This window comes from Bos indicus x Bos taurus, chromosome X (assembly GCF_003369695.1).
Source record: "Bos indicus x Bos taurus breed Angus x Brahman F1 hybrid chromosome X, Bos_hybrid_MaternalHap_v2.0, whole genome shotgun sequence".
Lineage (NCBI taxonomy): Eukaryota > Metazoa > Chordata > Mammalia > Artiodactyla > Bovidae > Bos > Bos indicus x Bos taurus.
The window spans coordinates 51,446,458-51,468,570 of NC_040105.1; the positions used below are offsets into that span (position 1 = coordinate 51,446,458).

General features: G+C 38.1%; 1 protein-coding gene across 1 annotated transcript in view; it reads left to right on the forward strand.

Moving 5' to 3' along the window:
* FAM120C (family with sequence similarity 120C) overlaps positions 1 to 22,113 on the forward strand; it is a 122,599-nt gene that overhangs the window by 85,618 nt on the left and 14,868 nt on the right. The window contains exons 11-12 of the mRNA XM_027534683.1: positions 16,981 to 17,095; positions 19,018 to 19,227. Of these exons, the coding sequence (XP_027390484.1) occupies positions 16,981 to 17,095; positions 19,018 to 19,227 (325 nt within the window). The remainder of the gene's footprint in view (positions 1 to 16,980; positions 17,096 to 19,017; positions 19,228 to 22,113) is intronic.

The window sequence follows — 22,113 nt, forward strand, 5'->3', positions numbered from 1 at the left end:
GACAAATTTATTATAGACATAAATGTAAAGGAAAAAATAACAGGTAGAATAAAAGGTGAGCAATGATTTACCCGATCTTGAGACAAGAAACACGTTTCTTCAATGAAAATATAGAGGCCTTCAAGCCCAGGGCATTGTCAAAAATAATAGCAAAATCAATGGCAAACAATCAGGTGGGACAAATACCTTAGTTGTCTGTGGTTGCAATACACCATACAAAAATTTAACTGGGACATCTGAGAAATAAAACAATCATAAATGGCTTGAATAAGCTCCCATATAGTCCTGGGAATCTGGAAGATTGTGTAGATATGCATGGCTACATATAGACTCAGGAGAGGCTTAGAAGAGCCCTGATTACATATTCATACCTGGTTGAACATGAGACCTGCACAAGGAAAACAATAAAAGCCAGACATAAATTGCTTGAATTTTTAATGTATGCCCTAACCTACACATTGATCCCTTTTGTAAAAATGAAAGCTTTATTGGCCCAAGATGTTTCTGCACAACCTTTGACTAATCATTGGCTGATGAATAAACTATGATGATCCTAGGGAGACTCCTAGGAAGCTAGACTTAAAAATGACATGAATTAAAAGTAAAAATCTGAGCAAGGACATCAGGCCACACATTGCAGGAGACACAGACTGTCCAGAATTAGCTCAGACATGTCACTAAACAAATAAACTAAAAAGCAGCAACTACAGTGCTTTGGGAAGGAGTCAAAAGTCCAGAGTTGCTATATTATCAAAACTGTCCAATGTCAAATAAAAAGTTAAAAAACTTGCAAAGAAATAATAATATGTGGCTTATACTCAGGACAAAAAACAGTCAATAGAAACTGCAGCCTACCAGTCTCCTCCGTCCATGGGATTTACCAGGCAAGAGTACTGGAGTGGGGTGCCATTGCCTTCTCCAGTAGCAGCAGCAGCAGAGGGCATATGTATATAGGACATAGTAAATAAACACTTTCAATCAGCTCCTATAAATACATTCAAAGAACTAAAGGAAAACATATCTAAAGAATTAAAGTATGCTGACAATGACCCATCAAATAGAGAACAGCAATAAGAAAATAGATCAAGATGGTCGAGTAGAAGGAGACGTGCAACTCACCTTGCCCCATGAACACATAACAATTCTCACTGAAAACTAATTGGAAACTGGCAAAGGACTCCTGTACAACCAAGACAACAAGAAAGGTTCATCCGTAATTAGGCAGGAAGGGAAGAAAAGCAATCAGGTCAGGCCTTGTACCCCTGGGAGGGAACTCAAAAGAACAGGGAGATTACACGGGTGGAGATTCACCCTGGGGAGTAAGTTGTTTGAGCCACAAATTGGGAAGCCCCAGGATCCGACGCAGGGGAGACAAGCTCTCTTGACTGATTGGAGGACTACAGGGACTAACAAGAGGGCTGTGGGAAGCCTGGATTGAGTATGAGAAGCATGTGTATACTAGCTCACCAGCAAGGCAGGGCAGAGTGAGGACTGCCTCAGTGACTGCCAGGTTTCCCACAACTGCCCCAGTGCCAACCCCAATCGAATGACTGCTCCAGACCCACTTATCCACAGTGCAGCACAGCATTGGATCTAGAATTGCCACAACCAGGTAGAAAGCTCAGATGTGGTACACAGAGGCTACTGAGTTCCAGGGGGGTGTCTGGGTGGGGCTGTGATGTCCATTGTTGGTGCTTATTCAAGATGAAAGTGAAAGAGGAGAGTGAAAAAGTTGGCTTAAAGCTCAACATTCAGAAAACTAAGATCATGGCATCTGGTCCCATCACTTCATGGCAAATAGATGGGGAAACAGTGGTTGACTTTATTTTCGGGGGCTCCAAAACCACTGCAGATGGTGATTGCAGCCATGAAATTAAAAGACTCTTACTACTTGGAAGGAAAGTTATGACCAACCTAGACAGCATATTAAAAAGCAGAGACATTACTTTATCCACAAAGGTCCATCTAGTCAAGGCTATGGTTTTTCCAGTAGTCATGTATGGGTGTGAGAGTTGGACTATAAAGAAAGCTGAACGCTGAAGAATTGATGCTTTTGAACTGTGGTGCTGGAAAAGACTCTTGAGCGTCCCTTGGACTTCAAGGAGATCCAACCAGCCCTAAAGGAGATCATCCCTGAATATTCATTGGAAGGACTGTTGTTGAAGCTGAAACTCCAATACTTTGGCCACCTGATGCGAAGAGCTGACTCATTTGAAAAGACCCTGATGCTGGGAAAGATTGAGGGCAGGAGGAGAAGGGGACGACAGAGGATGAGATGGTTAGATGGCATCACCGATTCAATGGACATGGATTTAGGTAGACTCCGGGAGTTGGTGATGGACAGGTAAGCCTGGCATGCTGCGGTTTATAGGGTTGCAAAGCGTTGGACACGACTGAGTGACTGAACTGAACTCAAGCAGTGTATTAGAAGTAGCCCAAAACTCTTGACAGTGGACACTCCAGCACAGCTCACCTCCTCGTAAGCACTACGAATCAGTGCAGGCCCCACCTGCCCTGAGTGTCACTCCAAAGCAGGGTTGGGGAAGTGGAGGCTGAGGGCAGTAATTGGATGTGAGAGACAATAGGGAGTTGAACTGAGGCTGCATCTGAGCAGAGCAAGGGAAACAGTTGCTGGCGCCTGCACAAGCAGTGCCTTGGAGACAGCTTGTACCTCCTACAGCTGACATGAGCTCTGAGCTCGCATGGGCCCCCCTTGCTTCAGCATGATCTCCCTCTGGGGCAAAAGTCCTAGTGCAGGAAGGGGGGAAACACATACTTAGAGGGAACAGAGCCAACTCAGCTAGATCCTAAGGGCTTCCATTTCAGTATCTTGGGACTTGATCCAAATCCCTGACAGGATGATGATGGCCACTGAGCAGAGAGGAAGCCCCGCCTCATACCAGACTCCGCCCCAGCACCTCCATCTCCAGCCCCACCTCCTACCACAGCAATAGCTTCCTGCACACCCTGAGGAAAGACAGTGACTTGCAACCACATCAAATCCAACCCCCCCACCAAAGGCATTAGGCACACGCAGTCTATATGGGACACTCCCATATAAAGACATCCCCGCAAGACCACAATAGGTAACTGTTTCACCTAATTTCATAGGCACAGAGCAAGTTTAGCAAAAATGAAAAGACAGAAGAACTGGTCTCAATTTAAACAGCAAGAGAAAACCCTTGGAAAAACAAATAATGAAAAGAAATAATAAAGAATTTGAAGCATAAGTAATAAGAATGTTAACTGAATTAAAGAACAGAGCAGATGAGCACAGTGAGAATTTTAACAAGAACTTGAAAATATAAGAAAGACCCAATCAGAAATGAAGAATTCACAAGAGTTGGATTCTGAATATACTCCCTTTGAAAGGTCATTTAGATATTTAAATAGAAATGTTCTGTAAACAGTAAATATATGTGTTTAGAATGATAAACTTCCAAGATTATAGATAAATCAAAATAACACTTGCAGTATTTATTTATTCATATGATAAAACACTTAGAGCTTAACTGATTCAAGTAGATTAAATAAGTATAGTAAGTATAATAAGATTGTGAAAAGTATGAAGATAGCTGAGAAAAAAGAGCTTACTATAAATAGCATACCAAAACAATAACTTTTAGAATAGGAAAAGGAAGAAATGAATAATTGATTAACTTAAATAAAAAACACACTAGAAAGAATGAATAGCAGACTAAGGGATTCAGAAGAAAGCATAAATGATCTGGAAGATAGAATAATGGAAATCACGCAGTCAGAAAAGCACAAATAAAAACAAATTTTTAAATATGAGAACAGTTTGAGATCTCTGAGATAACATTAAGCATACTAACATTCATATTATAGGGGCCACAGAAGGAAAAGAGAGAGAAGGGGATCAAAAATATATTTGATGAGATTATAGCTAGAAACTTCCCAAACCTGAAGAAGGAAACAGATATCCACATACAGGAAGCACTGGTACTACTAAGTCACTTCAGTCGTGTCCGACTCTGTGTGACCCCATAGACGGCAGCCCACCAGGCTCCCCCGTCCCTGGGATTCTCCAGGCAAGAACACTGGAGTGGGTTGCCATCTCCTTCTCCAATGCGTGAAAGTAAAAAGTGAAAGTGAAGTCGCTCAGTCGTGTCCGACCCTCAGCGACCCATGGACTGCAGCCTACCAGGCTCCTCCATCCATGGGATTTTCCAGGCAAGAGTACTGGAGTGGGGTGCCATTGCCTTCTCTGACAGGAAGCACAGAGGGTCTCAAAAAAGATGAACTCAAATAGACCCACACCAAGACATATTATAATTAAGATGACAGTCTGAGTGTAAATCAACAGATGAATGGATAAAATACATATGGTGTGTTTCTATCTGTGTCTGTGTGTGTACACACATACACATATATATATATACACACACACATATATATACACACATATATATAGTGGAACAATGCTGAGCTGTAAAAAAAGAATGAAATGCTTCCATTTACAGCAATATGGGTAGACCTAGAGAATATTAGGCATAATGAAATAATTCATACAGAGAAGGACAAATTACTGTATGATGTCACTTATTTGTGGAATCTAAAGTAAAACAAATTAATGTATATAGCAAAACAAAAACAGTTTCACAGATATAGAAAACAAACCAGTGGTTAACAGTGGGGAGAAGGAAGAGGGCAGTGGCAAGATATGGTTATGCAGTTAAGAGATACAAACTACTATGTATAAAATAGATAAGCAACAGGATATATTATATAGCACAGGAACTTATAGCCATCATTTTGTAATAACTCTATTAAGAGTTATAGAGTGTAATCTGTAAAACTACTGAATCATGGTCCTGTATACCTAAAACTAATATGATGTTTAAACCAACTGTGCTTCAATTAAAAAAAAGATAGAAATTACTAAAAGAAACAAAATAGATATTCTGAAGTGGAAAAGTATGTCTTCATTGAAGTGAAAAATTAACTCAAGGAGTTCAATACCAGATTTGAGCTGAGAGAAGAAAAAAAACATCAGAGAATTTGAAGGCAGATGAATAGAGATTATCAAATTTGAAGTTCAGTTCATTTCACTTGCTCAGTTGTGTCTGACTCTTTGCGACCCCATGGACTGCAGCATGCCAGGCTTCCCTGTCCATCACCAACTCCCAGAGCTTGCTCAAACTCATGTCCATCAAATCAGTGTTTTTTTTTTTTAATATAAATTTATTTATTTTAATTGGAGGCTAATTACTTTATAATATTGTAGTGGTTTTGCCATACATTGCCATGAATCTGCCACGGGTGTACATGTGTTCCCCATCCTGAACCCCCCTCCCACCTCCCTCCCCATCCCATCCCTCTGGGTCATCCCAGTGCACCAGCCCCGAGCATCCTGTCTCATGCATCGAAACTGGACTGGCGATCCAATTTCACATACGATAATATACATGTTTCAATCCCTTTCTTCCAAATCATCCCACCCCCACCCTATCCCACAGAGTCCAAAAGATTGTTCTATACATCTGTGTCTCTTTTGCTGTCTCGCATACAGGGTTATCGTTACCATCTTTCTAAATTTCATATATATGCGTTAGTATACTGTATTGGTGTCTTTCTTGCTGGCTTACTTCACTCTGTATAATAAGCTCCAGTTTTATCCACCTCATTAGAACTGATTCAAATGTATTCTTTTTAATGACTGAGTAGTATTCCATTGTGTATATGTACCACAGCTTTCTTATCCATTCGTCTGCTGATGGACATCTAGGTTGCTTCCATGTCCTGGCTATTATAAACAGTGCTCTGATGAACATTGGGGTATAACATTGGGGTTATGACCAACCTAGATAGCATATTGAAAAGCAGAGACATTCTTTGCCAACAAAGGTCCATCTAGTCAAGGCTATGGTTTTTCCAGTGATCGTGTATGGATGTGAGAGTTGGACTGTGAAGAAAGGTGAGCGCCGAAGAATTGATGCTTTTGAACTGTGGTGTTGGAGAAGACTCTTGAGAGTCCCTTGGACTGCAAGGAGGTCCAACCAGTCCATTCTGAAGGAGATCAGCCCTGGGATTTCTTTGGAAGGAATGATGCTGAAGCTGAAACTCCAGTACTTTGGCCACCTCATGCAAAGAGTTGACTCATTGGAAAAGACTCTGATGCTAGGAGGGATTGGGGGCAGGAGGAGAAGGGGACGACAGAGGATGAGATGGCTGGATGGCATCACTGACTCGATGGACATGATTCTGAGTGAACTCCGGGAGTTGGTGATGGACAGGGAGGCCTGGCGTGCTGCGATTCATGGGGTCACAAAGACTTGGACACAACTGAGCGACTGAACTGAACTGAAAATCCCAGATGGCTTCTTTGCAGAAATTAACAAACTGACACTAAAATTAATGTGTAAATGCAGTGGGCTCAGAGTAGCCAAAACAGTGTTGAATTTGAAAAAAAAAGGCAGAATGGCTGCGATCCAGAAGTCTACAAATAATAAATGCTGGAGAGGGTGTGGAGAAAAGGGAACCCTCTTACACTGTTGGTGGGAATGCAAACTAGTACAGCCACTATGGAGAACAGTGTGAAGATTCCTTAAAAAACTGGAAATAGAACTGCCTTATGATCCAGCAATCCCACTGCTGGGCATACACACTGAGGAAACCAGAAGGGAAAGAGACATGTGTACCCCAGTGTTCATCGCAGCACTGTTTTTAATAGCCAGGACATGGAAGCAAACTAGATGTCCATCAGCAGATGAATGGATAAGAAAGCTGTGGTACATATACACAATGGAGTATTATTCAGCCATTAAAAAGAATACATTTGAATCAGTTCTAATGAGGTGGATGAAACTGGAGCCTATTATACAGAGTGAAGTAAGCCAGAAGGAAAAACACCAATACAGTATACTAATGCATATATATGGAATTTAGAAAGATGGTAACAATAACCTGGTGTACGAGACAGCAAAAGAGACACTGATGTATAGAACAGTCTTATGAACTCTGTGGGAGAGGGAGAGGGTGGGAAGATTTGGGAGAATGACATTGAAACATGTAAAATATCATGTAAGAAACGAGTTGCCAGTCCAGGTTCGATGCACGATACTGGATGCTTGGGGCTAGTGCACTGGGACGACCCAGAGGGATGATATGGGGAGGGAGGAGGGAGGAGGGTTCAGGATGGGGAACACATGTATACCTGTGGCGGGTTCATTTTGATATTTGGCAAAACTAATACAATTATGTAAAGTTTAAAAATAAAATAAAATTAAAAACAAACAAACAAACAAAAAGCGTAATTGTAGATTCATACTTCTTAATTTAAAAATTTACTACAAAACTACAGTAATTGAGACAGTAGTATAAGGGTAGGCATATAAATGATGAAGTACATTTGAGTGCCCAGAAATAAACCCTTCCATTTATGGTCAACTGATTTTTGGCAAAGATACCACAATAATTCAATGGGGAAAGATAGTCATTTTAGCAAATAGTTTTGTGATAACTGGATAGCAAATAGTTGTGTGATAACTGGACATTCATATGCAAAAAAGTGAAGTTGGATCTCTACCTCACATAATATACAAAAATTAACTCAAAATGTATCATAAGCCTATATGTAAAAACCCAAATTATAAAACTTTTAGAAGAGAACACGTGTAAATCTTCATGATCTCAGATTAGGCAATGATTTCTTAGATATAGTGCCAGAAGCATGACAGAAAGAAAAGTACATAAATTGGAGTAGATCAGAACTAAAAGCTTAATCCACAGCAAACATTATTCTCAATGGTGAAGGACTGGAAATATTTCTTCTAAGACCAGGAAGAAAACAAGGATCCCCACTCTCAGCACTATTATTCAATATAATTTTGGAAGACCTCGCAATAGCAATTAAACAAGTAAAAGAAACACAAGGAATCCAGAAAGGAAAAGAAGTAAAACTATTAGTGTTTGCAGATGACATGATACCATACATAGAAAATCCTAAAGATGCCACCAGAAAACTACTGGAGCTAATCAATGAATTTAGTAAAGTCACATAATACAAAATTAATACACAGAAATCTCTTGCATTCCTATGCACTAACAGAAAAAAATCAGAGATTAATGAATCAATCTCACTCACCGTTGCACCCAAAAGAATAAAATACCTAGGAATAAACCTATCTAAGCAGACAAAAGACCTGTATGCAGAAAACTATAAGACACTTAATGAAAGAAATCAAAGACAACACAAATAGATGGAGAGATATACCATGTTCTTGGAATGAAAGAATCTATATTATAAAAATGACTGTACTATCCAAAGCAATCTGCAGGTTCAGTGCATTCCATATCAAATTCCCAATAGCATTTTTCACAGACTAGAACAAAAAATTTTAGTTTGTATGGATATGCAAAAGACCCCCAAATAGTTGATGCAGTCTTGAAAAAGAAAATGAAAAGGAAGGAATTGGACTCCCTGACTTCAGACTGTACTACAAAGCTGTAGTAATCAAAACACTATGGTACTGTCACAAAAACAGAAATATAGATCAATGGAACAGGATAGAAAGCCTGGAGATAAACCCACACACCTTATGGTCAACTTATCTTTGACAACAGAGACAAGAATATATGATGTAGGAAAGATAGTTTCTTCAATAAATGATGCTGGGAAAACTGGACAACTACATGTTAAAGAATGAAATTAGAACACTTCTTAGACCATACACAGAAATAAATTCAAAATGAGTTAAAGACCGAAATGTCACACTGAATACTATAAAGCTAGAGGAGAACATAGGGAGAACACTGTTTGCTATAAATCACAGCAAATCCTTTTTGACTCACCTCCTAGACCAGTGGAAATAAAAACATAAATAAACAAATGAGACCTAATTAAACTTAAAACTTTTGCACAGCAAAAGAAACTGTAAACAAGATGAAAAGACAACCCTTAGAATGGGAGAAAATAATTGCAAACAAAACAACTGACAAAGGATTGATCTCCAAAATTTATAAGGAGCTCATGCAGCTCAATATTTTTTTTTTAAAAAAGCCCAAACAGTGGGCAGAAGACCTAAACACACATTTCTCCAAAGAAGAAATACAGATGGCCAACAAACATATGAAAAAATGTTCAAAATTCCTCATTTATTAGAGAAATGCAAATCAAAACTACAATGAGGTATCACCTCACACCAGTTAGCATGGCCATAATCAAAACATCTGCACTCTGTAAAATAGGCTCCAGTTTCATCCATCTCATTAGAACTGATTCAAATGTATTCTTTTTAATGGCTGAGTAATACTCTATTGTGTATATGTACCATAGCTTTCTTATCCATTCATCTGCTGATGGACATCTAGGTTGCTTCCATGTCCTGGCTATTATAAACAGTGCTGCGATGAACATTGGAAGAGACACTGATGTATAGAACAGTCTTATGGACTCTGTGGGAGAGGGAGAGGGTGGAAAGATTTAGGAGAATGGCATTGAAACATCTAAAATATCATATAAGAAACGAGTTGCCAATCCAGGTTCGATGCACGATACTGGATGCTTGGGGCTAGTGCACTGGGATGACCCAGAGGGATGGTATGGGGAGGGAGGAGGGAGGAGGGTTCAGGATGGGGAACACATGTATACCTGTGGCGTATTCGTTTTGATATTTGGCAAAACTAATACAATGATGTAAAGTTTAAAAATAAAATTTAAAAAATTAAAAAAAAAAACATCTACAAACAATAAATGCAGTAGAGGATGTGGAGAAAAGGGTACCAACCCTCTTGCACTGGTGGTGGGAATATACATTGATGCAACCACTATGGAGAACAGTATGAAGGAAAGTAGGAATAAAATTACCATATGACACAGCAGCCCCACTACTGGGCATATAACCTGAGAAAGACCATAACTCAAAAGAACACATGTACCCCAATGTTCATTGCAGCACTATTTACAGTAGCCAGAACATGGAAGCAACCTAGATGTACATCAACAGATGAATGGATAAAGAAGTTTTGGTTCATATATACAATGGAATATTACTCAGCCATAAAAAGGAATGAAATTGGGTCATTTGTACCAATGTGGATGGACCTAGAATCAGTCATACAGAGTGAAGTAAGTCAGAAAGAGAAAAATAAATATCGTATATTAACACATATATATATGAAATCTGGAGAAATGGTACAGATGAACCTATTTGTAGGGCGGGAATAGAGACAGAGATGTATGGAACAGACTTATGGACACAGTAGGAGAAGGGGAGGTAGGATATGAATTGAGAGAATAGCATTGACATATATATGCATTGCCATGTGTAAAATAGATAGCTACAGGAAGTAGCTGTATAGCACAAGGATCCCAGCTCAGTGCTCTGTGATGACCTAGAAGAGTGGGATGCTGGGTGGTGAGGAGGGAGACTCACAAGGGAGGAGATATATGTGTACTTATAGCTGATTCACGTTGTTGTACATCAGAAACTAACACAACATTGTAAAGCAATTATACTCCAGTTAAGAAATTTAAAACTTATGCTCCAATCAAAAAAAAATTATACTACAATTAAAAAACAAACTAAAAGCTTGTGTGCTAGAGACAATGCCATGAAGAAAAGTGATAACAAAACTCAAAGAATGGGATAAAATGCAAATCATATATCTGATAAGTATCAAAAGCATCCAGAATGTATAAAGAATTCTTTCAACTCAATAATAAAGGAGAGATGATTTGATTTAAAAATCAAATGGGCAAAAAAATTCATTTGACATTTCTCCAAAGTAGATATCAGATCAGTCGCTCAGTTGTGTCTGACTCATTGCGACCCCATGAATCGCAACACACCAGGCCTCCCTGTCCATCACCAACTCCTGGAGTTGTGCCCAAACTCATGTCCATCCAGTTGGTGATGCCATCCAGCTATCTCATCCTCTGTCGTCCCCTTCTCCTCCTGCCCTCAGTCCCTCCCAGCATCAGGGTCTTTTCCAATGAGTCAACTCTTTACATGAGGTGGCCAAAGTATAGGAGCTTCAGCTTTAGCATCAGTCCTTCCAATGAACACCCAGGACTGATCTCCTTTAGGATAGACTGGTTGGACCTCCTTGCAGTCCAAGGGACTCTCAAGAGTCTTCTCCAACACCACAGTTCAAAAGCATCAATTCTTCGGCGCTCAGCTTTCTTCAGAGTCCAACTCTCACATCCATACATGACCACTGGAAAAACCATAGCCTTGACTAGACGGACCTTTGTTAGCCAAGTAATGTCTCTGCTTTTCAATATGCTATCTAGGTTGGTCATAACTTTCCTTCCAAGGAGTAAGCGTCTTTTAATTTCATGGCTGCAGTCACCATCTGCAGTGATTTTGGAGCCCAAAAAAATAAAGTCAGACACTGTTTCCACTGTTTCCCCATCTATTTCCCATGAAGTGATGGGAATGATGCCATGATGCCATGAAGATGCCATGATCTTCATCTTCTGAATGTTGAGCTTTAAGCCAGCATTTTCACTTTCCTCTTTCATTTTCATCAAGAGTTTCTTTAGTTCCTCTTAACTTTCTGCCATAAGGGTGGTGTCATCTGCATATCTGAGGTTATTGATATTTCTCCCGGCAATCTTGATTCCAGCTTGTGTTTCTTCCAGTCCAGCGTTTCTCATGATGTACTCTGCGTAGAAGTTAAATAAGCAGGGTGACAACATACAGCCTTGATGTACTCCTTTTCCTATTTGGAACCAGTCTGTTGTTCCATGTCCAGTTCTAACTGTTGCTTCCTGACCTGCATATAGGTTTCTCAAGAGGCAGGTCATGTGGTCTGGTATTCCCATCTCTTTCAGAATTTTCCAAAGTTTATTGTGATGCACACAGTCAAAGGCTTTGGCATAATCAATAAAGCAGAAATAGATGTTTTTCTGGAACTCTTTTGCTTTTTCAATGATCCAGCAGATGTTGGCAATTTGATCTCTGGTTCCTCTGCCTTTTCTAAAACCAGCTTGAACATCTGGAAGTTCACGGTTCACATACTGCTGCAGCCTGGCTTGCAGAATTTTGAGCATTACTTTACTAGTGTGTGAGATAAGTGCAATTGTGCAGTAGTTTGAGCATTCTTTGGCATTGCCTTTCTTTGGGATTGGAATGAAAACTGACCTTTTCCAGTCCTATGGCCACTGCTGAGTTTTCCAAACTTGCTGGCATATTGAGTGTAGCACTTTCACAGCATCATCTTTCAGGATTTGAAATAGCTCAACTGGAATTCCATCATCTCCACTAGCTTTGTTCATAGTGATGCTTTCTGAGGCCCACTTGACATACCAGGATATCTGGCTCTAGGTGAGTGATCACACCATCGTGATTATCTGGGTCGTGAAAATCTTTTTTGTACAGTTTTTCTTCTGTGTATTCTTGCCATCTCTTCTTAATATCTTCTGCTTCTGTTAGGTCCATACCATTTTTGTCCTTTATGGAGCCCATCTTTGCATGAAATGTTCACTTGGTGTCTCTAATTTTCTTGAAGTAATCTCTAGTCTTTCCCATTCTGTTGTTGGGTGGCTATAATTAAAAAGGCTGACAACAAGTGTTGGTGAGGATGTGCAGAAATTGGAACACTGCTGGTAAGAACATAAAATGAAGACACATATTCACACAGAAACATGTTCTTGAATATTCATATAGCATTACTCATAATACCCAAGAAGTAGAAATAACTCAGATGTCCATCAACTGATGAATGGGTGAACAAAATGTAGTATAGTCATACAATAGAATATTATTCAGTTATAAAAAGGAATTAACTGTTGATTTATGCTATAACGTGGATGAACCTTGAAAAACAGTAGGCTAAATAAAATTCACCAGTTACAATATGGCATATATTGTTCTGTTTATATGAAATGTTCAGAATAAGCAAATCTGTAGATATGGGATTACCAGGGGTCTGAGGGAGGGGCAAATGTAGAGTGAATGCTAATGGATATGAAGTTTCTTTTGAGGGTGATTTAAATGTAGTGGTGACGGTTACATAGCCCTGTGGATTAACAAAAATCAGTGACTTATACACTATTAATACATGAGTTGTATAATAATTTTATCTCAATAGAGCTGTAAAGTAGAAAGGAAAATGAAATAGATCCCCAGATAACCAAAGATTAAGAGAATTAGTGCTGTCAACTTGCCATATAAGAATTATTAAAAGATGTCCTTCACATTGAAAGGAAATGACACCAAATGAATAAATGAATAATAAGCACCTGTAGTGGTAGTTACATTGCTAAGTCACTTCAGTCATGTCCAACTCCGTGCAACCCCGTGGACGGCAGCCCACCAGGCTCCCCCATCCCCAGGATTCTCCAGGCAAGAACACTGGAGTGGGTTGCCATTTCCTTCTCCAATGCATGAAAGTGAAAAGTGAAAGTGAAGTCTCTGAGTCAGGTCCGACTCTTCGCAACCCCAGGGACTGCAGCCTACCAGGATCCTCCATCCATGGGATTTTCCAGGCAAGAGTACTGGAGTGGGGTGCCATTGCCTTCTCCGGGTAGTTACATAGGTATATGTAAAAAGTGGTATAAATATATTTTTTCTCATTTGTTCACTTAACCTATTTAAAAGACAACTGCATAAGTCAATAATTATAAAATTGTGCGTTGGTTTTAGAATAATAGCATAATACACACCACAATAATAACATAGTGGAGGGAGGAAAGGAGAGAACTGTATTGGAGTAACGTTTCTTCTACTGGAATTACTTAGTACTAATTTGATGTGGTGTGTCAGTTAAGATGTATTTTGTAATCTACACAGCAACCATTATGAAAATAACTAAAATATAGTAAAAAAAATAAAATAATTAAAATGCTATACTGGAGAGTATTTAATGCAGTAGAAGACAATAAAAGAAAAAACAAAAAAGCAAAAAAGGTATGAAACGTATAAATCTAAACTTATCAACAACTATATCAAATGTAACTGGACTAAACATTCCTATCAAAAGGCAGAGATTGTGAGATTCGATACAAAGCATGAGCTATCTACAGGAGATATACTTTGGATTCAAAGACACAAATAGGTTAAAAGACAAAGAATAGAAGAAAATATACCATGCAAGCAATAACCACATGAGATATAATAGCTGTACTAATATCAGACAAATAGACTCTAAGACAAGTAATGTTACAATAGACAAATAAGAAAATTTTATAGTAACAAAAGGGTCAATTCATCAGGAAAGTATAATAATTATAAACATATATTCCTAACAACAATATCCCTAAATACATGAAGCAAAAACTGGTAGAATTTAAGAATGAAATAGACACTTCAACAATGATAGTTGAAGGCTTCAATGCCCTACTCTCAATAATGGCTAGAACACCTAGACAAAAAGAAAAAATATGGAAGATTCACAAAACATCATCAACCAACTTGACGTGACCTGATAAAAATGATGAATATAGATCCTTCACACTATACACAAAAATGGATCATAGACTAAAATGTGATAGTTAAAACTATCTAACTTACAGGAGAAATTTTTCATGATTTTGAGTTAGGCGAAGATTTCTTAGATACAACAGCCAAAGCAAAATCAACCTAAAAAAATAGATTTCATCCAAATACAAAATTTGTACACTTCAAAAGGCACCATTACAAAACAGAAAAGAAAAGCCACAGACTAGAGAAAATATTTACAAATCATATATCTGATAAAGGACTTGTATCAGAATATATATAATAAACTCTTAAAACTTATAAGAAAACAGACAACTCAGTCTAAAAATGAATAAAAGATGTAAATAGACATTTCACCAGAGACAATATAGGGTTGTAATATAAGCACATGAAAAGATTCTCATCTTCAGTAATCACTGAGGAAATGTAAACCATACTGAAACATCACTTCACTCAGCTGAAATGATTATAATAATTTTTAAAAAATGACAATGACAAATGTAGGCCTGGCTGCAGAGAATTGGGATTCCCTCATACACTGATGTAAATTTAAAATGGTATAGCTACTTTGGACATTAGTTTGGTATTTTCTTAACAGGTTAAACATAAATATATAAATAGTCAGTTGTATCCAACTCTTGTGACCCCATCGACTATAGCCCATCAGGCTCGTCTGGCCATGGGATTCTCCAGGCAAGAGTACTAGAGTGGGTTGCCATTCCCTTCTCCAGGGAATCTTCCCAACCCAGAGATCGAACCTGGATTACCTGCATTGGCAGACAGATTCTTGACTGTCTGAGCCACCAAGGAAGCCCATTCAAGTAATCATATGACTCATTTATTTCACTCCTAGGTATCTGTTGAAAAAAATAGGTCCACACAGACTTGCACATGAATGTTCAAAGAAATATTATTCATAATAATCAAGAAGTAGGAACAACTCAAATATCTGTTAACTGGGAAGTGGATGTGATATGTCCATCAATAAAATATTAATCAGTAAAATAAAACTACTAATACATGCCAGAGCACTGAACCAACCTCAGAATCACTCTGCTTCATGCCAATGAAAATAATCAAAGAAGGAACGTTCATGGACTTACCATTGTAAAGCTGTCAATTGTTAGATTGATCTGTAGATTTAACACAATTCCTGTGGGCTTAATGCAAGGTTTTTTATGAATGAAGACAAACTTATTCTAAAGTTTATGTGTAAATTTATATAGGCCCTTACAATAGCTAAAACAATCTTGCAAAAAAGAAGTATAGGAATCACTCTACCTAATATTGTAGCCAAAATAATCAAGACTGGAGTTATTTGCAAAGGGATAAGCACATAGGTCAATGGAACAAAATTAAGAACCTAGAAATAGAACAACACAGGTATACTCAAAAGTGTAAAAACAATTCAATGGAGAAGGGATAGCCTTTCAACAAATGGTGCTGGAACAATCGGACATCCATAGGCCAAAGAAACAAACACTTCAATCTGAACCTCACACATTATACAAAAATTAACTCAACCCTGTCTAAAGAAGGCATCCTAGGAACTTGTTTAGAAAACTGGGAATTTTTGAAGAAAGCATTAACCATTCTGTCTCTAAACTGCTGTTCTAATCTACAGATCACAAACTTGAATTGTCACATTTCCTGCTTCCAGCCAACCCTGTTTGCTTCAGACTGGCGCCCCCATAATCGTAATTGGCTAGAGCCAATTCCTTAATACATATCTTGTTACTCCTGTTTGTCCTGAATTCAGTGGTTTCTGTGTACTGGCAGACTCCTTGGTTTGTCTCGAGGCTGAAGTCAAGGGGAAATTCTCTCAGCACCAAGAACCTCTCTGTTCAGTCCTGAATGGATTTTCCCTCCAATTGCAGGGCTTGTGCCTATACTTGTGCCACTAAATGTATAAAGGTATATAGTTATACCACCTCCAGATTCTCATTGTTGAATATATTGTGCAGTGTTAAATACATTGCACCCTTAAAGCCATGTGTCCATTTTAAAAATCTGAACGAAGGGCCAGCATGTTCTTGAGGTAAATTTAATAAAATAAAAATGATCAGCACTTCTAGAAGTCTATCTTGAATGAATAATCAGAAATACAGATGAGATTTAAATATGTGAATATCTTTATAGTAGTTTTATAATAAAAGAAAATGAATAGTATGTTTCTAATATTATAGGAATATTTATATAAATTGATAAAACACATGAGGAACGTGAAGTCATTTACAATCATGTTTTTGACAACTATTTAATGAATGAAAGGTTCTTACAATGCTGAATGAAAAAAGCAAGATAGAATATTCTATATGTAGTATGAAAAAGAGAAAAAACTGAGATTTGAGGTGCTAGGAAGAAAGAAGCCATAAACTTAACAGCAGTTATACGTGAACGGTGCCTGTCTCCTCTACCATCTAGATGAAGTAACCAAAGGCAGAGATTCTTTTACTTTATTTTAGAACCTAGCTAGCATCTGGGCCATGGTAGGTTACACTTAGCTTATTAAGTTTTTGTGAAATGAATAAATGAGCTTTTGTCACTTAACAATGATGCTTTTATCTTCTAGATACATGGTTCAATGGCCTGGCGGCCGAATCCTGCATCGCCATGAGCTAGACACCTTCCTGGCACAGGCAGTTTCTACTCAACTTTATGAACCAGATCAACTTCAAGAACTCAAGGTGATTTGAACTATCCTCATTTAAATTATTTTATGAGCTCATAGCTCTATTTTAGGTCTTTTTTTTCCTGCAGCTGGGGAGAAGAGCAAGTTCTTCAGGTAAATGTTTGGTTTACTTTAGCCAAATATTTATGTCTATTAATAAACCCAACACTGCTTACATACTGATGGGTGAGAATGGGTAGAAAAAATGGTATTGTGTAAGACTGGTAAGTTGTGGCCCATAGATCACAGTAAGGTTTCCAGCTCTTTCAAAAGATGCTACAGGGGACTTATCCTGGTGTTCTGTTTGTCTTTGAGTAAATATCTACCCTCTCTCCCTGGTGGCTCAGTGGTAAAGAATTCACCTGCAGTGCAGGAGGTGCAGGGGACATAGGTTCAATCCTTGGGATGGGAAGTTCGTCTGGAGGAGGAAATGGCAACCCACTCCATTATTCTTGCCTGGAGAATTCCATGGACAGAGGAGTCCATGGGCTACAGTCCATCAGGTCACAAAGAGACCGACACAACTGAGCACGTACACAATCCAATACTTGATTTACAATATTACATTAGGTTCAGGTGTTAGCACAGTGATTTGGTATTTTTTGAAGATTATATTCCATTGTAGACTATTATAAGTTAATGGATATAATTCCCTGTGCTACCCTCCTTTTAAAAAATAATACTGAGTGTTAGAGGGAAGTCTAGACAAGCAAGAGGAAGCAAGTAAATCCAACATAATAACTGAAGGCAGTAGAATATAGTAGGTTAGAGAGTAGGCTCTGAAGCCAGGCTGCCTTGGCTTTGAATCTTAGCTCATTAGGTTGCTTAACCTCTGTAGTTTCAGTTTCCTTACTTATAGTATTATGAGAATATTAAATAAAATAATCTATGCAAAACACTTACAAGAGTGGGTAGCATGTTCTAAGTATACAGTACTCAATTAGGTATTAATGCAGGACACTCCTCTTGTGACTTAAGTAGCCATGGTCCTTTGAGACCCTAGTATAAACTAGAAGAAAATCAAGTCTAGTAAGACTTAAAAATCTTGATGTGAGATCAACTAAGGAAAAGATGAAAACAGTCTTAGACAAACAGTGTTGGTTCCTTTCTACAGTAAATGTGATATTGCTTGGTACTAGAGCAGGTACTGACAACTCCACACCACACCTAGGAGGGGACCTGCATGTACTATCCCTTTTCCTATTAAAGCTATCTAACATGTCAACTTGAGATAACCGCTGTGTGTACATTTTTATGGTTTCTTCCAGCCTTTTGTCATGCATTTTCTACATGGTTGATATATTATGTATGTAATTATATATTATATTTTTAAACTTAGCATAGAACATAGTTTCTATGTCTGAAAATTTTATAGTAAATATTTTATCATATGGATGTATCATTTAATTATTCTTTTTTTGGCCATTTGGTTTCCAGATTTCACTTACTATATGTAATAATTAACATCTTTATGTATTAGAGCCTTATTCACATCTTAACTTCCTTAGAATAGATTCCTAAAAGTAGAATTTCTGAATCAACAAATGTGACCATTTTAAGGTTCTTGATGCATATTGCTTAATTTTAGTATACATTGCTCATTAGTTTTATTTGAGTGTGCCATTTATTTCACCATATCCTTGTCAGCATTGGACGTTCTTTTGGTCTTTTGTTTTGTTCTAATTTTTTTCTTATTTGACAGGCAGAAAAATTGGTATCTGAAGTGGGTATCTTTTTAAGATTTGAAAGTTGGTTTTTTTTTTATAATGAGTATCTTCCAAACCATCTCAGGGAAGGAAATGGATAGAGGCTGCTTATGTACTCAAATGTCCATATTGAAAAGTAACATGTTCTTATTTAACTGAAACAGGAATAAGAGCAAATGTAACCAATAACAGCAGTTTCTTAATGGTAGTTTTTCCTCTATGGTGGTTTCAGATTGAGAAACTGGATGCTCGAGGGATCCAGCTTGCTGCTCTCTTCATGAGCGGAGTTGATACAGCCCTGTTTGCCAATGATGCCTGTGGCCAGCCAGTTCCTTGGGAACACTGCTGCCCCTGGATTTACTTCGATGGCAAGCTGTTCCAGAGCAAGCTAATTAAAGCAGGCCGAGAGAGAGTATCCCTAGTTGAGCTCTGCGATGGCCAGGTACCAGCATGTTGGGTAGCTACTGAGATCAACTGTGATGTGCTGTGAAAGTGAATGGCAGAAAAGGGTAAAGGAGCAGAGAGACTGGCGAAGGAGGTAGCAGAAGTGGGAGAATGTGTTTGACCTTAAACTAACTTGGTCAGGGATGCTCCCAAAGGCCCAGGGTCTATGTACATGTTACAAAATCATGTTGGCATAGTTTTGTAAGTTTTGGCCATAGCAATCAGAGCAGAAAAAGAAAAAAGGAATCCAAATTGGAAAAGAAGAAGTAAAATTCTCACTGTTTGCAGATGACATGATCCTCTACATAGAAAACCCTGAAGACTCCACCAGAAAATTACTGCTACTGCTGCTAAGTCACTTCAGTCATGTCCAAGCTAATCAATGAATATAGCAAAGTTGCAGGATATAAAATCAACACAGAGAAATCCCTTGCATTCCTATACACTAATAATGAGAAAATAGAGAAATTAAGGAGACAATTCCATTCACGATTGCAATGAAAAGAATAAAATACTTAGGAATATATCTACCTAAAGAAACAAAACACCTATATATAGAAACTATAAAACACTGGTGAAAGAAATCAAAGAGGACACTAATAGATGGAGAAATATACCGTGTTCATGGATCGGAAGAATCAATATAGTGAAAATGAGTATACTACCCAAAGCAATATATAGATTCAATGCAATCCCTATCAAGCTACCAACAGTATTTTTCACAGAACTAGAACAAATAATTTCACAATTTGCATGGAAATGCAAAAAACCTCAAATAGCCAAAGCAATCTTGAGAAAGAAGAATGGAACTGGAGGAATCAACCTGCCTGACTTCAGGCTCTACTGCAAAGCCACAGTCATCAAGACAGTATGGTACTGGCACAAAGACAGAAATATAGATCAGTGGAACAAAAAAGAAAGCCCAGAGATAAATCCATGCACCTATGGACACCTTATCTTTGACAAAGGAGGTAAGAATATACAATGGAGAAAAGACAGTCTCCTTAACAAGAGATGGGAAAACAAGGTGCTAGGAAAACTGGTCAACCACTTGTAAAAGAATGAAACTAGAACACTTTGTAACACCATACACAAAAATAAACTCAAAATGGATTAAAGATCTAAACGTAAGACCAAAAACTATAAAATTCCTAGAGGAGAACATAGGCAAAACACTCTCCGACATAAATCACAGCAGGATCCTCTATGACCCACCTCCCAGAATATTGGAAATAGAAGCAAAAATAAACAAATGGGACCTAATTCAAATTAAAAGCTTCTGCACAACAAAGGAAACTCTAAGCAAGGTGAAAAGACAGCCTTCAGAATGGGAGAAAATAGCAAATGAAGCAACTGACAAAAAATTAATCTCAAAAATATACAAGCAACTCTTACAGCTCAATTCCAGAAAAATAAATGACCCAATCAAAAAATGGGCCAAAGACCTAAATAGACATTTCTCCAAAGAAGACATACAGATGGCTAACAAACACATGAAAAGATGCTCAACATCACTCATTATCAGAGAAATGCAAATCAAAACCACAATGAGGTACCATTTCACGCCAGTCAGAATGGCTGCTATCCAAAACTCTACAAGCAATAAATGCTGGAGGGGGTTGGAGAAAAGGGAACCCTCTTAAACTGTTGGTGGGAATGCAAACTAGTACAGCCACTATGGAGAACAGTGTGGAGATTCCTTAAAAAACTGGAAATAGAACTGCCATACGACCCAGCAATCCCATTGCTGGGCATACACACCGAGGAAACCAGAATTGAAAGAGACATGTGTACCCCAATGTTCATCGCAGCACTGTTTGTAATAGCCAGGACATGGAAGCAACCTAGATGTCCATCAGCAGACGAATGGATAAGAAAGCAGTGGTACATATACACGATGGAGTATTACTCAGCCATTAAAAAGAATACATTTGAATCAGTTCTAATGAGGTGGATGAAACTGGAGCCAATTATACAGAGTGAAGTAAGCCAGAAAGAAAACCACCAATACAGTATAGTAATGCATATATATGGAATTTAGAAAGATGGTCACGATAACCCTGTATGCGAGACAGCAAAAGAGACACAGATGTATAGAACAGTCTTTTGGACTCTGTGGGAGAGGGCGAGGGTGGGATGATTTGGGAGAATGGCACTGAAACATGTATATTATCATATATGAAACGAATCACCAATCCAGGTTCGATGCATGATACAGGATGCTCGGGGCTGGTGCGCTGGGATGACCCAGAGGGATGGTATGGGGAGGGAAGTAGGAGGAGGGTTCAGGATGGGAACACGTGTACACCCGTGGCGGATTCATGTTGATGTATGGCAAAACCAATACACTATTGTAAAGTAATTAGCCTCCAATTAAAATAAATAAATTTATATTAAAAAAAACAAAATCATGTTGGGAAGAGTTTGTTTTTTTTTTTATAATGGGGCTTCAAGTTTTCATATTCCTTTTTTTTGCCCTGAGTTATTTTTTCCCCATGAAATGAATGCTCAGATATATTATATGCCTTTCCCCTCATTCTTAGAATTTCATTTCACTTATTTACAAAAATTAAGTCATTTTTTCAAATGATATTTTTTGTAAAGGAACTATTTTATAAATAGAAGAGGGTATTAAAATAGCTCACAGAGTAAAAGCAGGGGATATTTTTTGCAATAAAGCCTTGGGAAAGATGAAAGAAGGCAAGGGAAAGGAGCCCTTACTTTCTTCTTTGTCCATTTTTGGGAAATACGCTGAGAGAGAAGAGGCTAGCAAACTACAGAAAGATTTTTTTAAATTTGAATTTTTATTCCACTAAAATTTTTTGAAACATGGCCACATTCATTCATTTACATATTGTCCATGACTGCTTTCATATTACAGTGG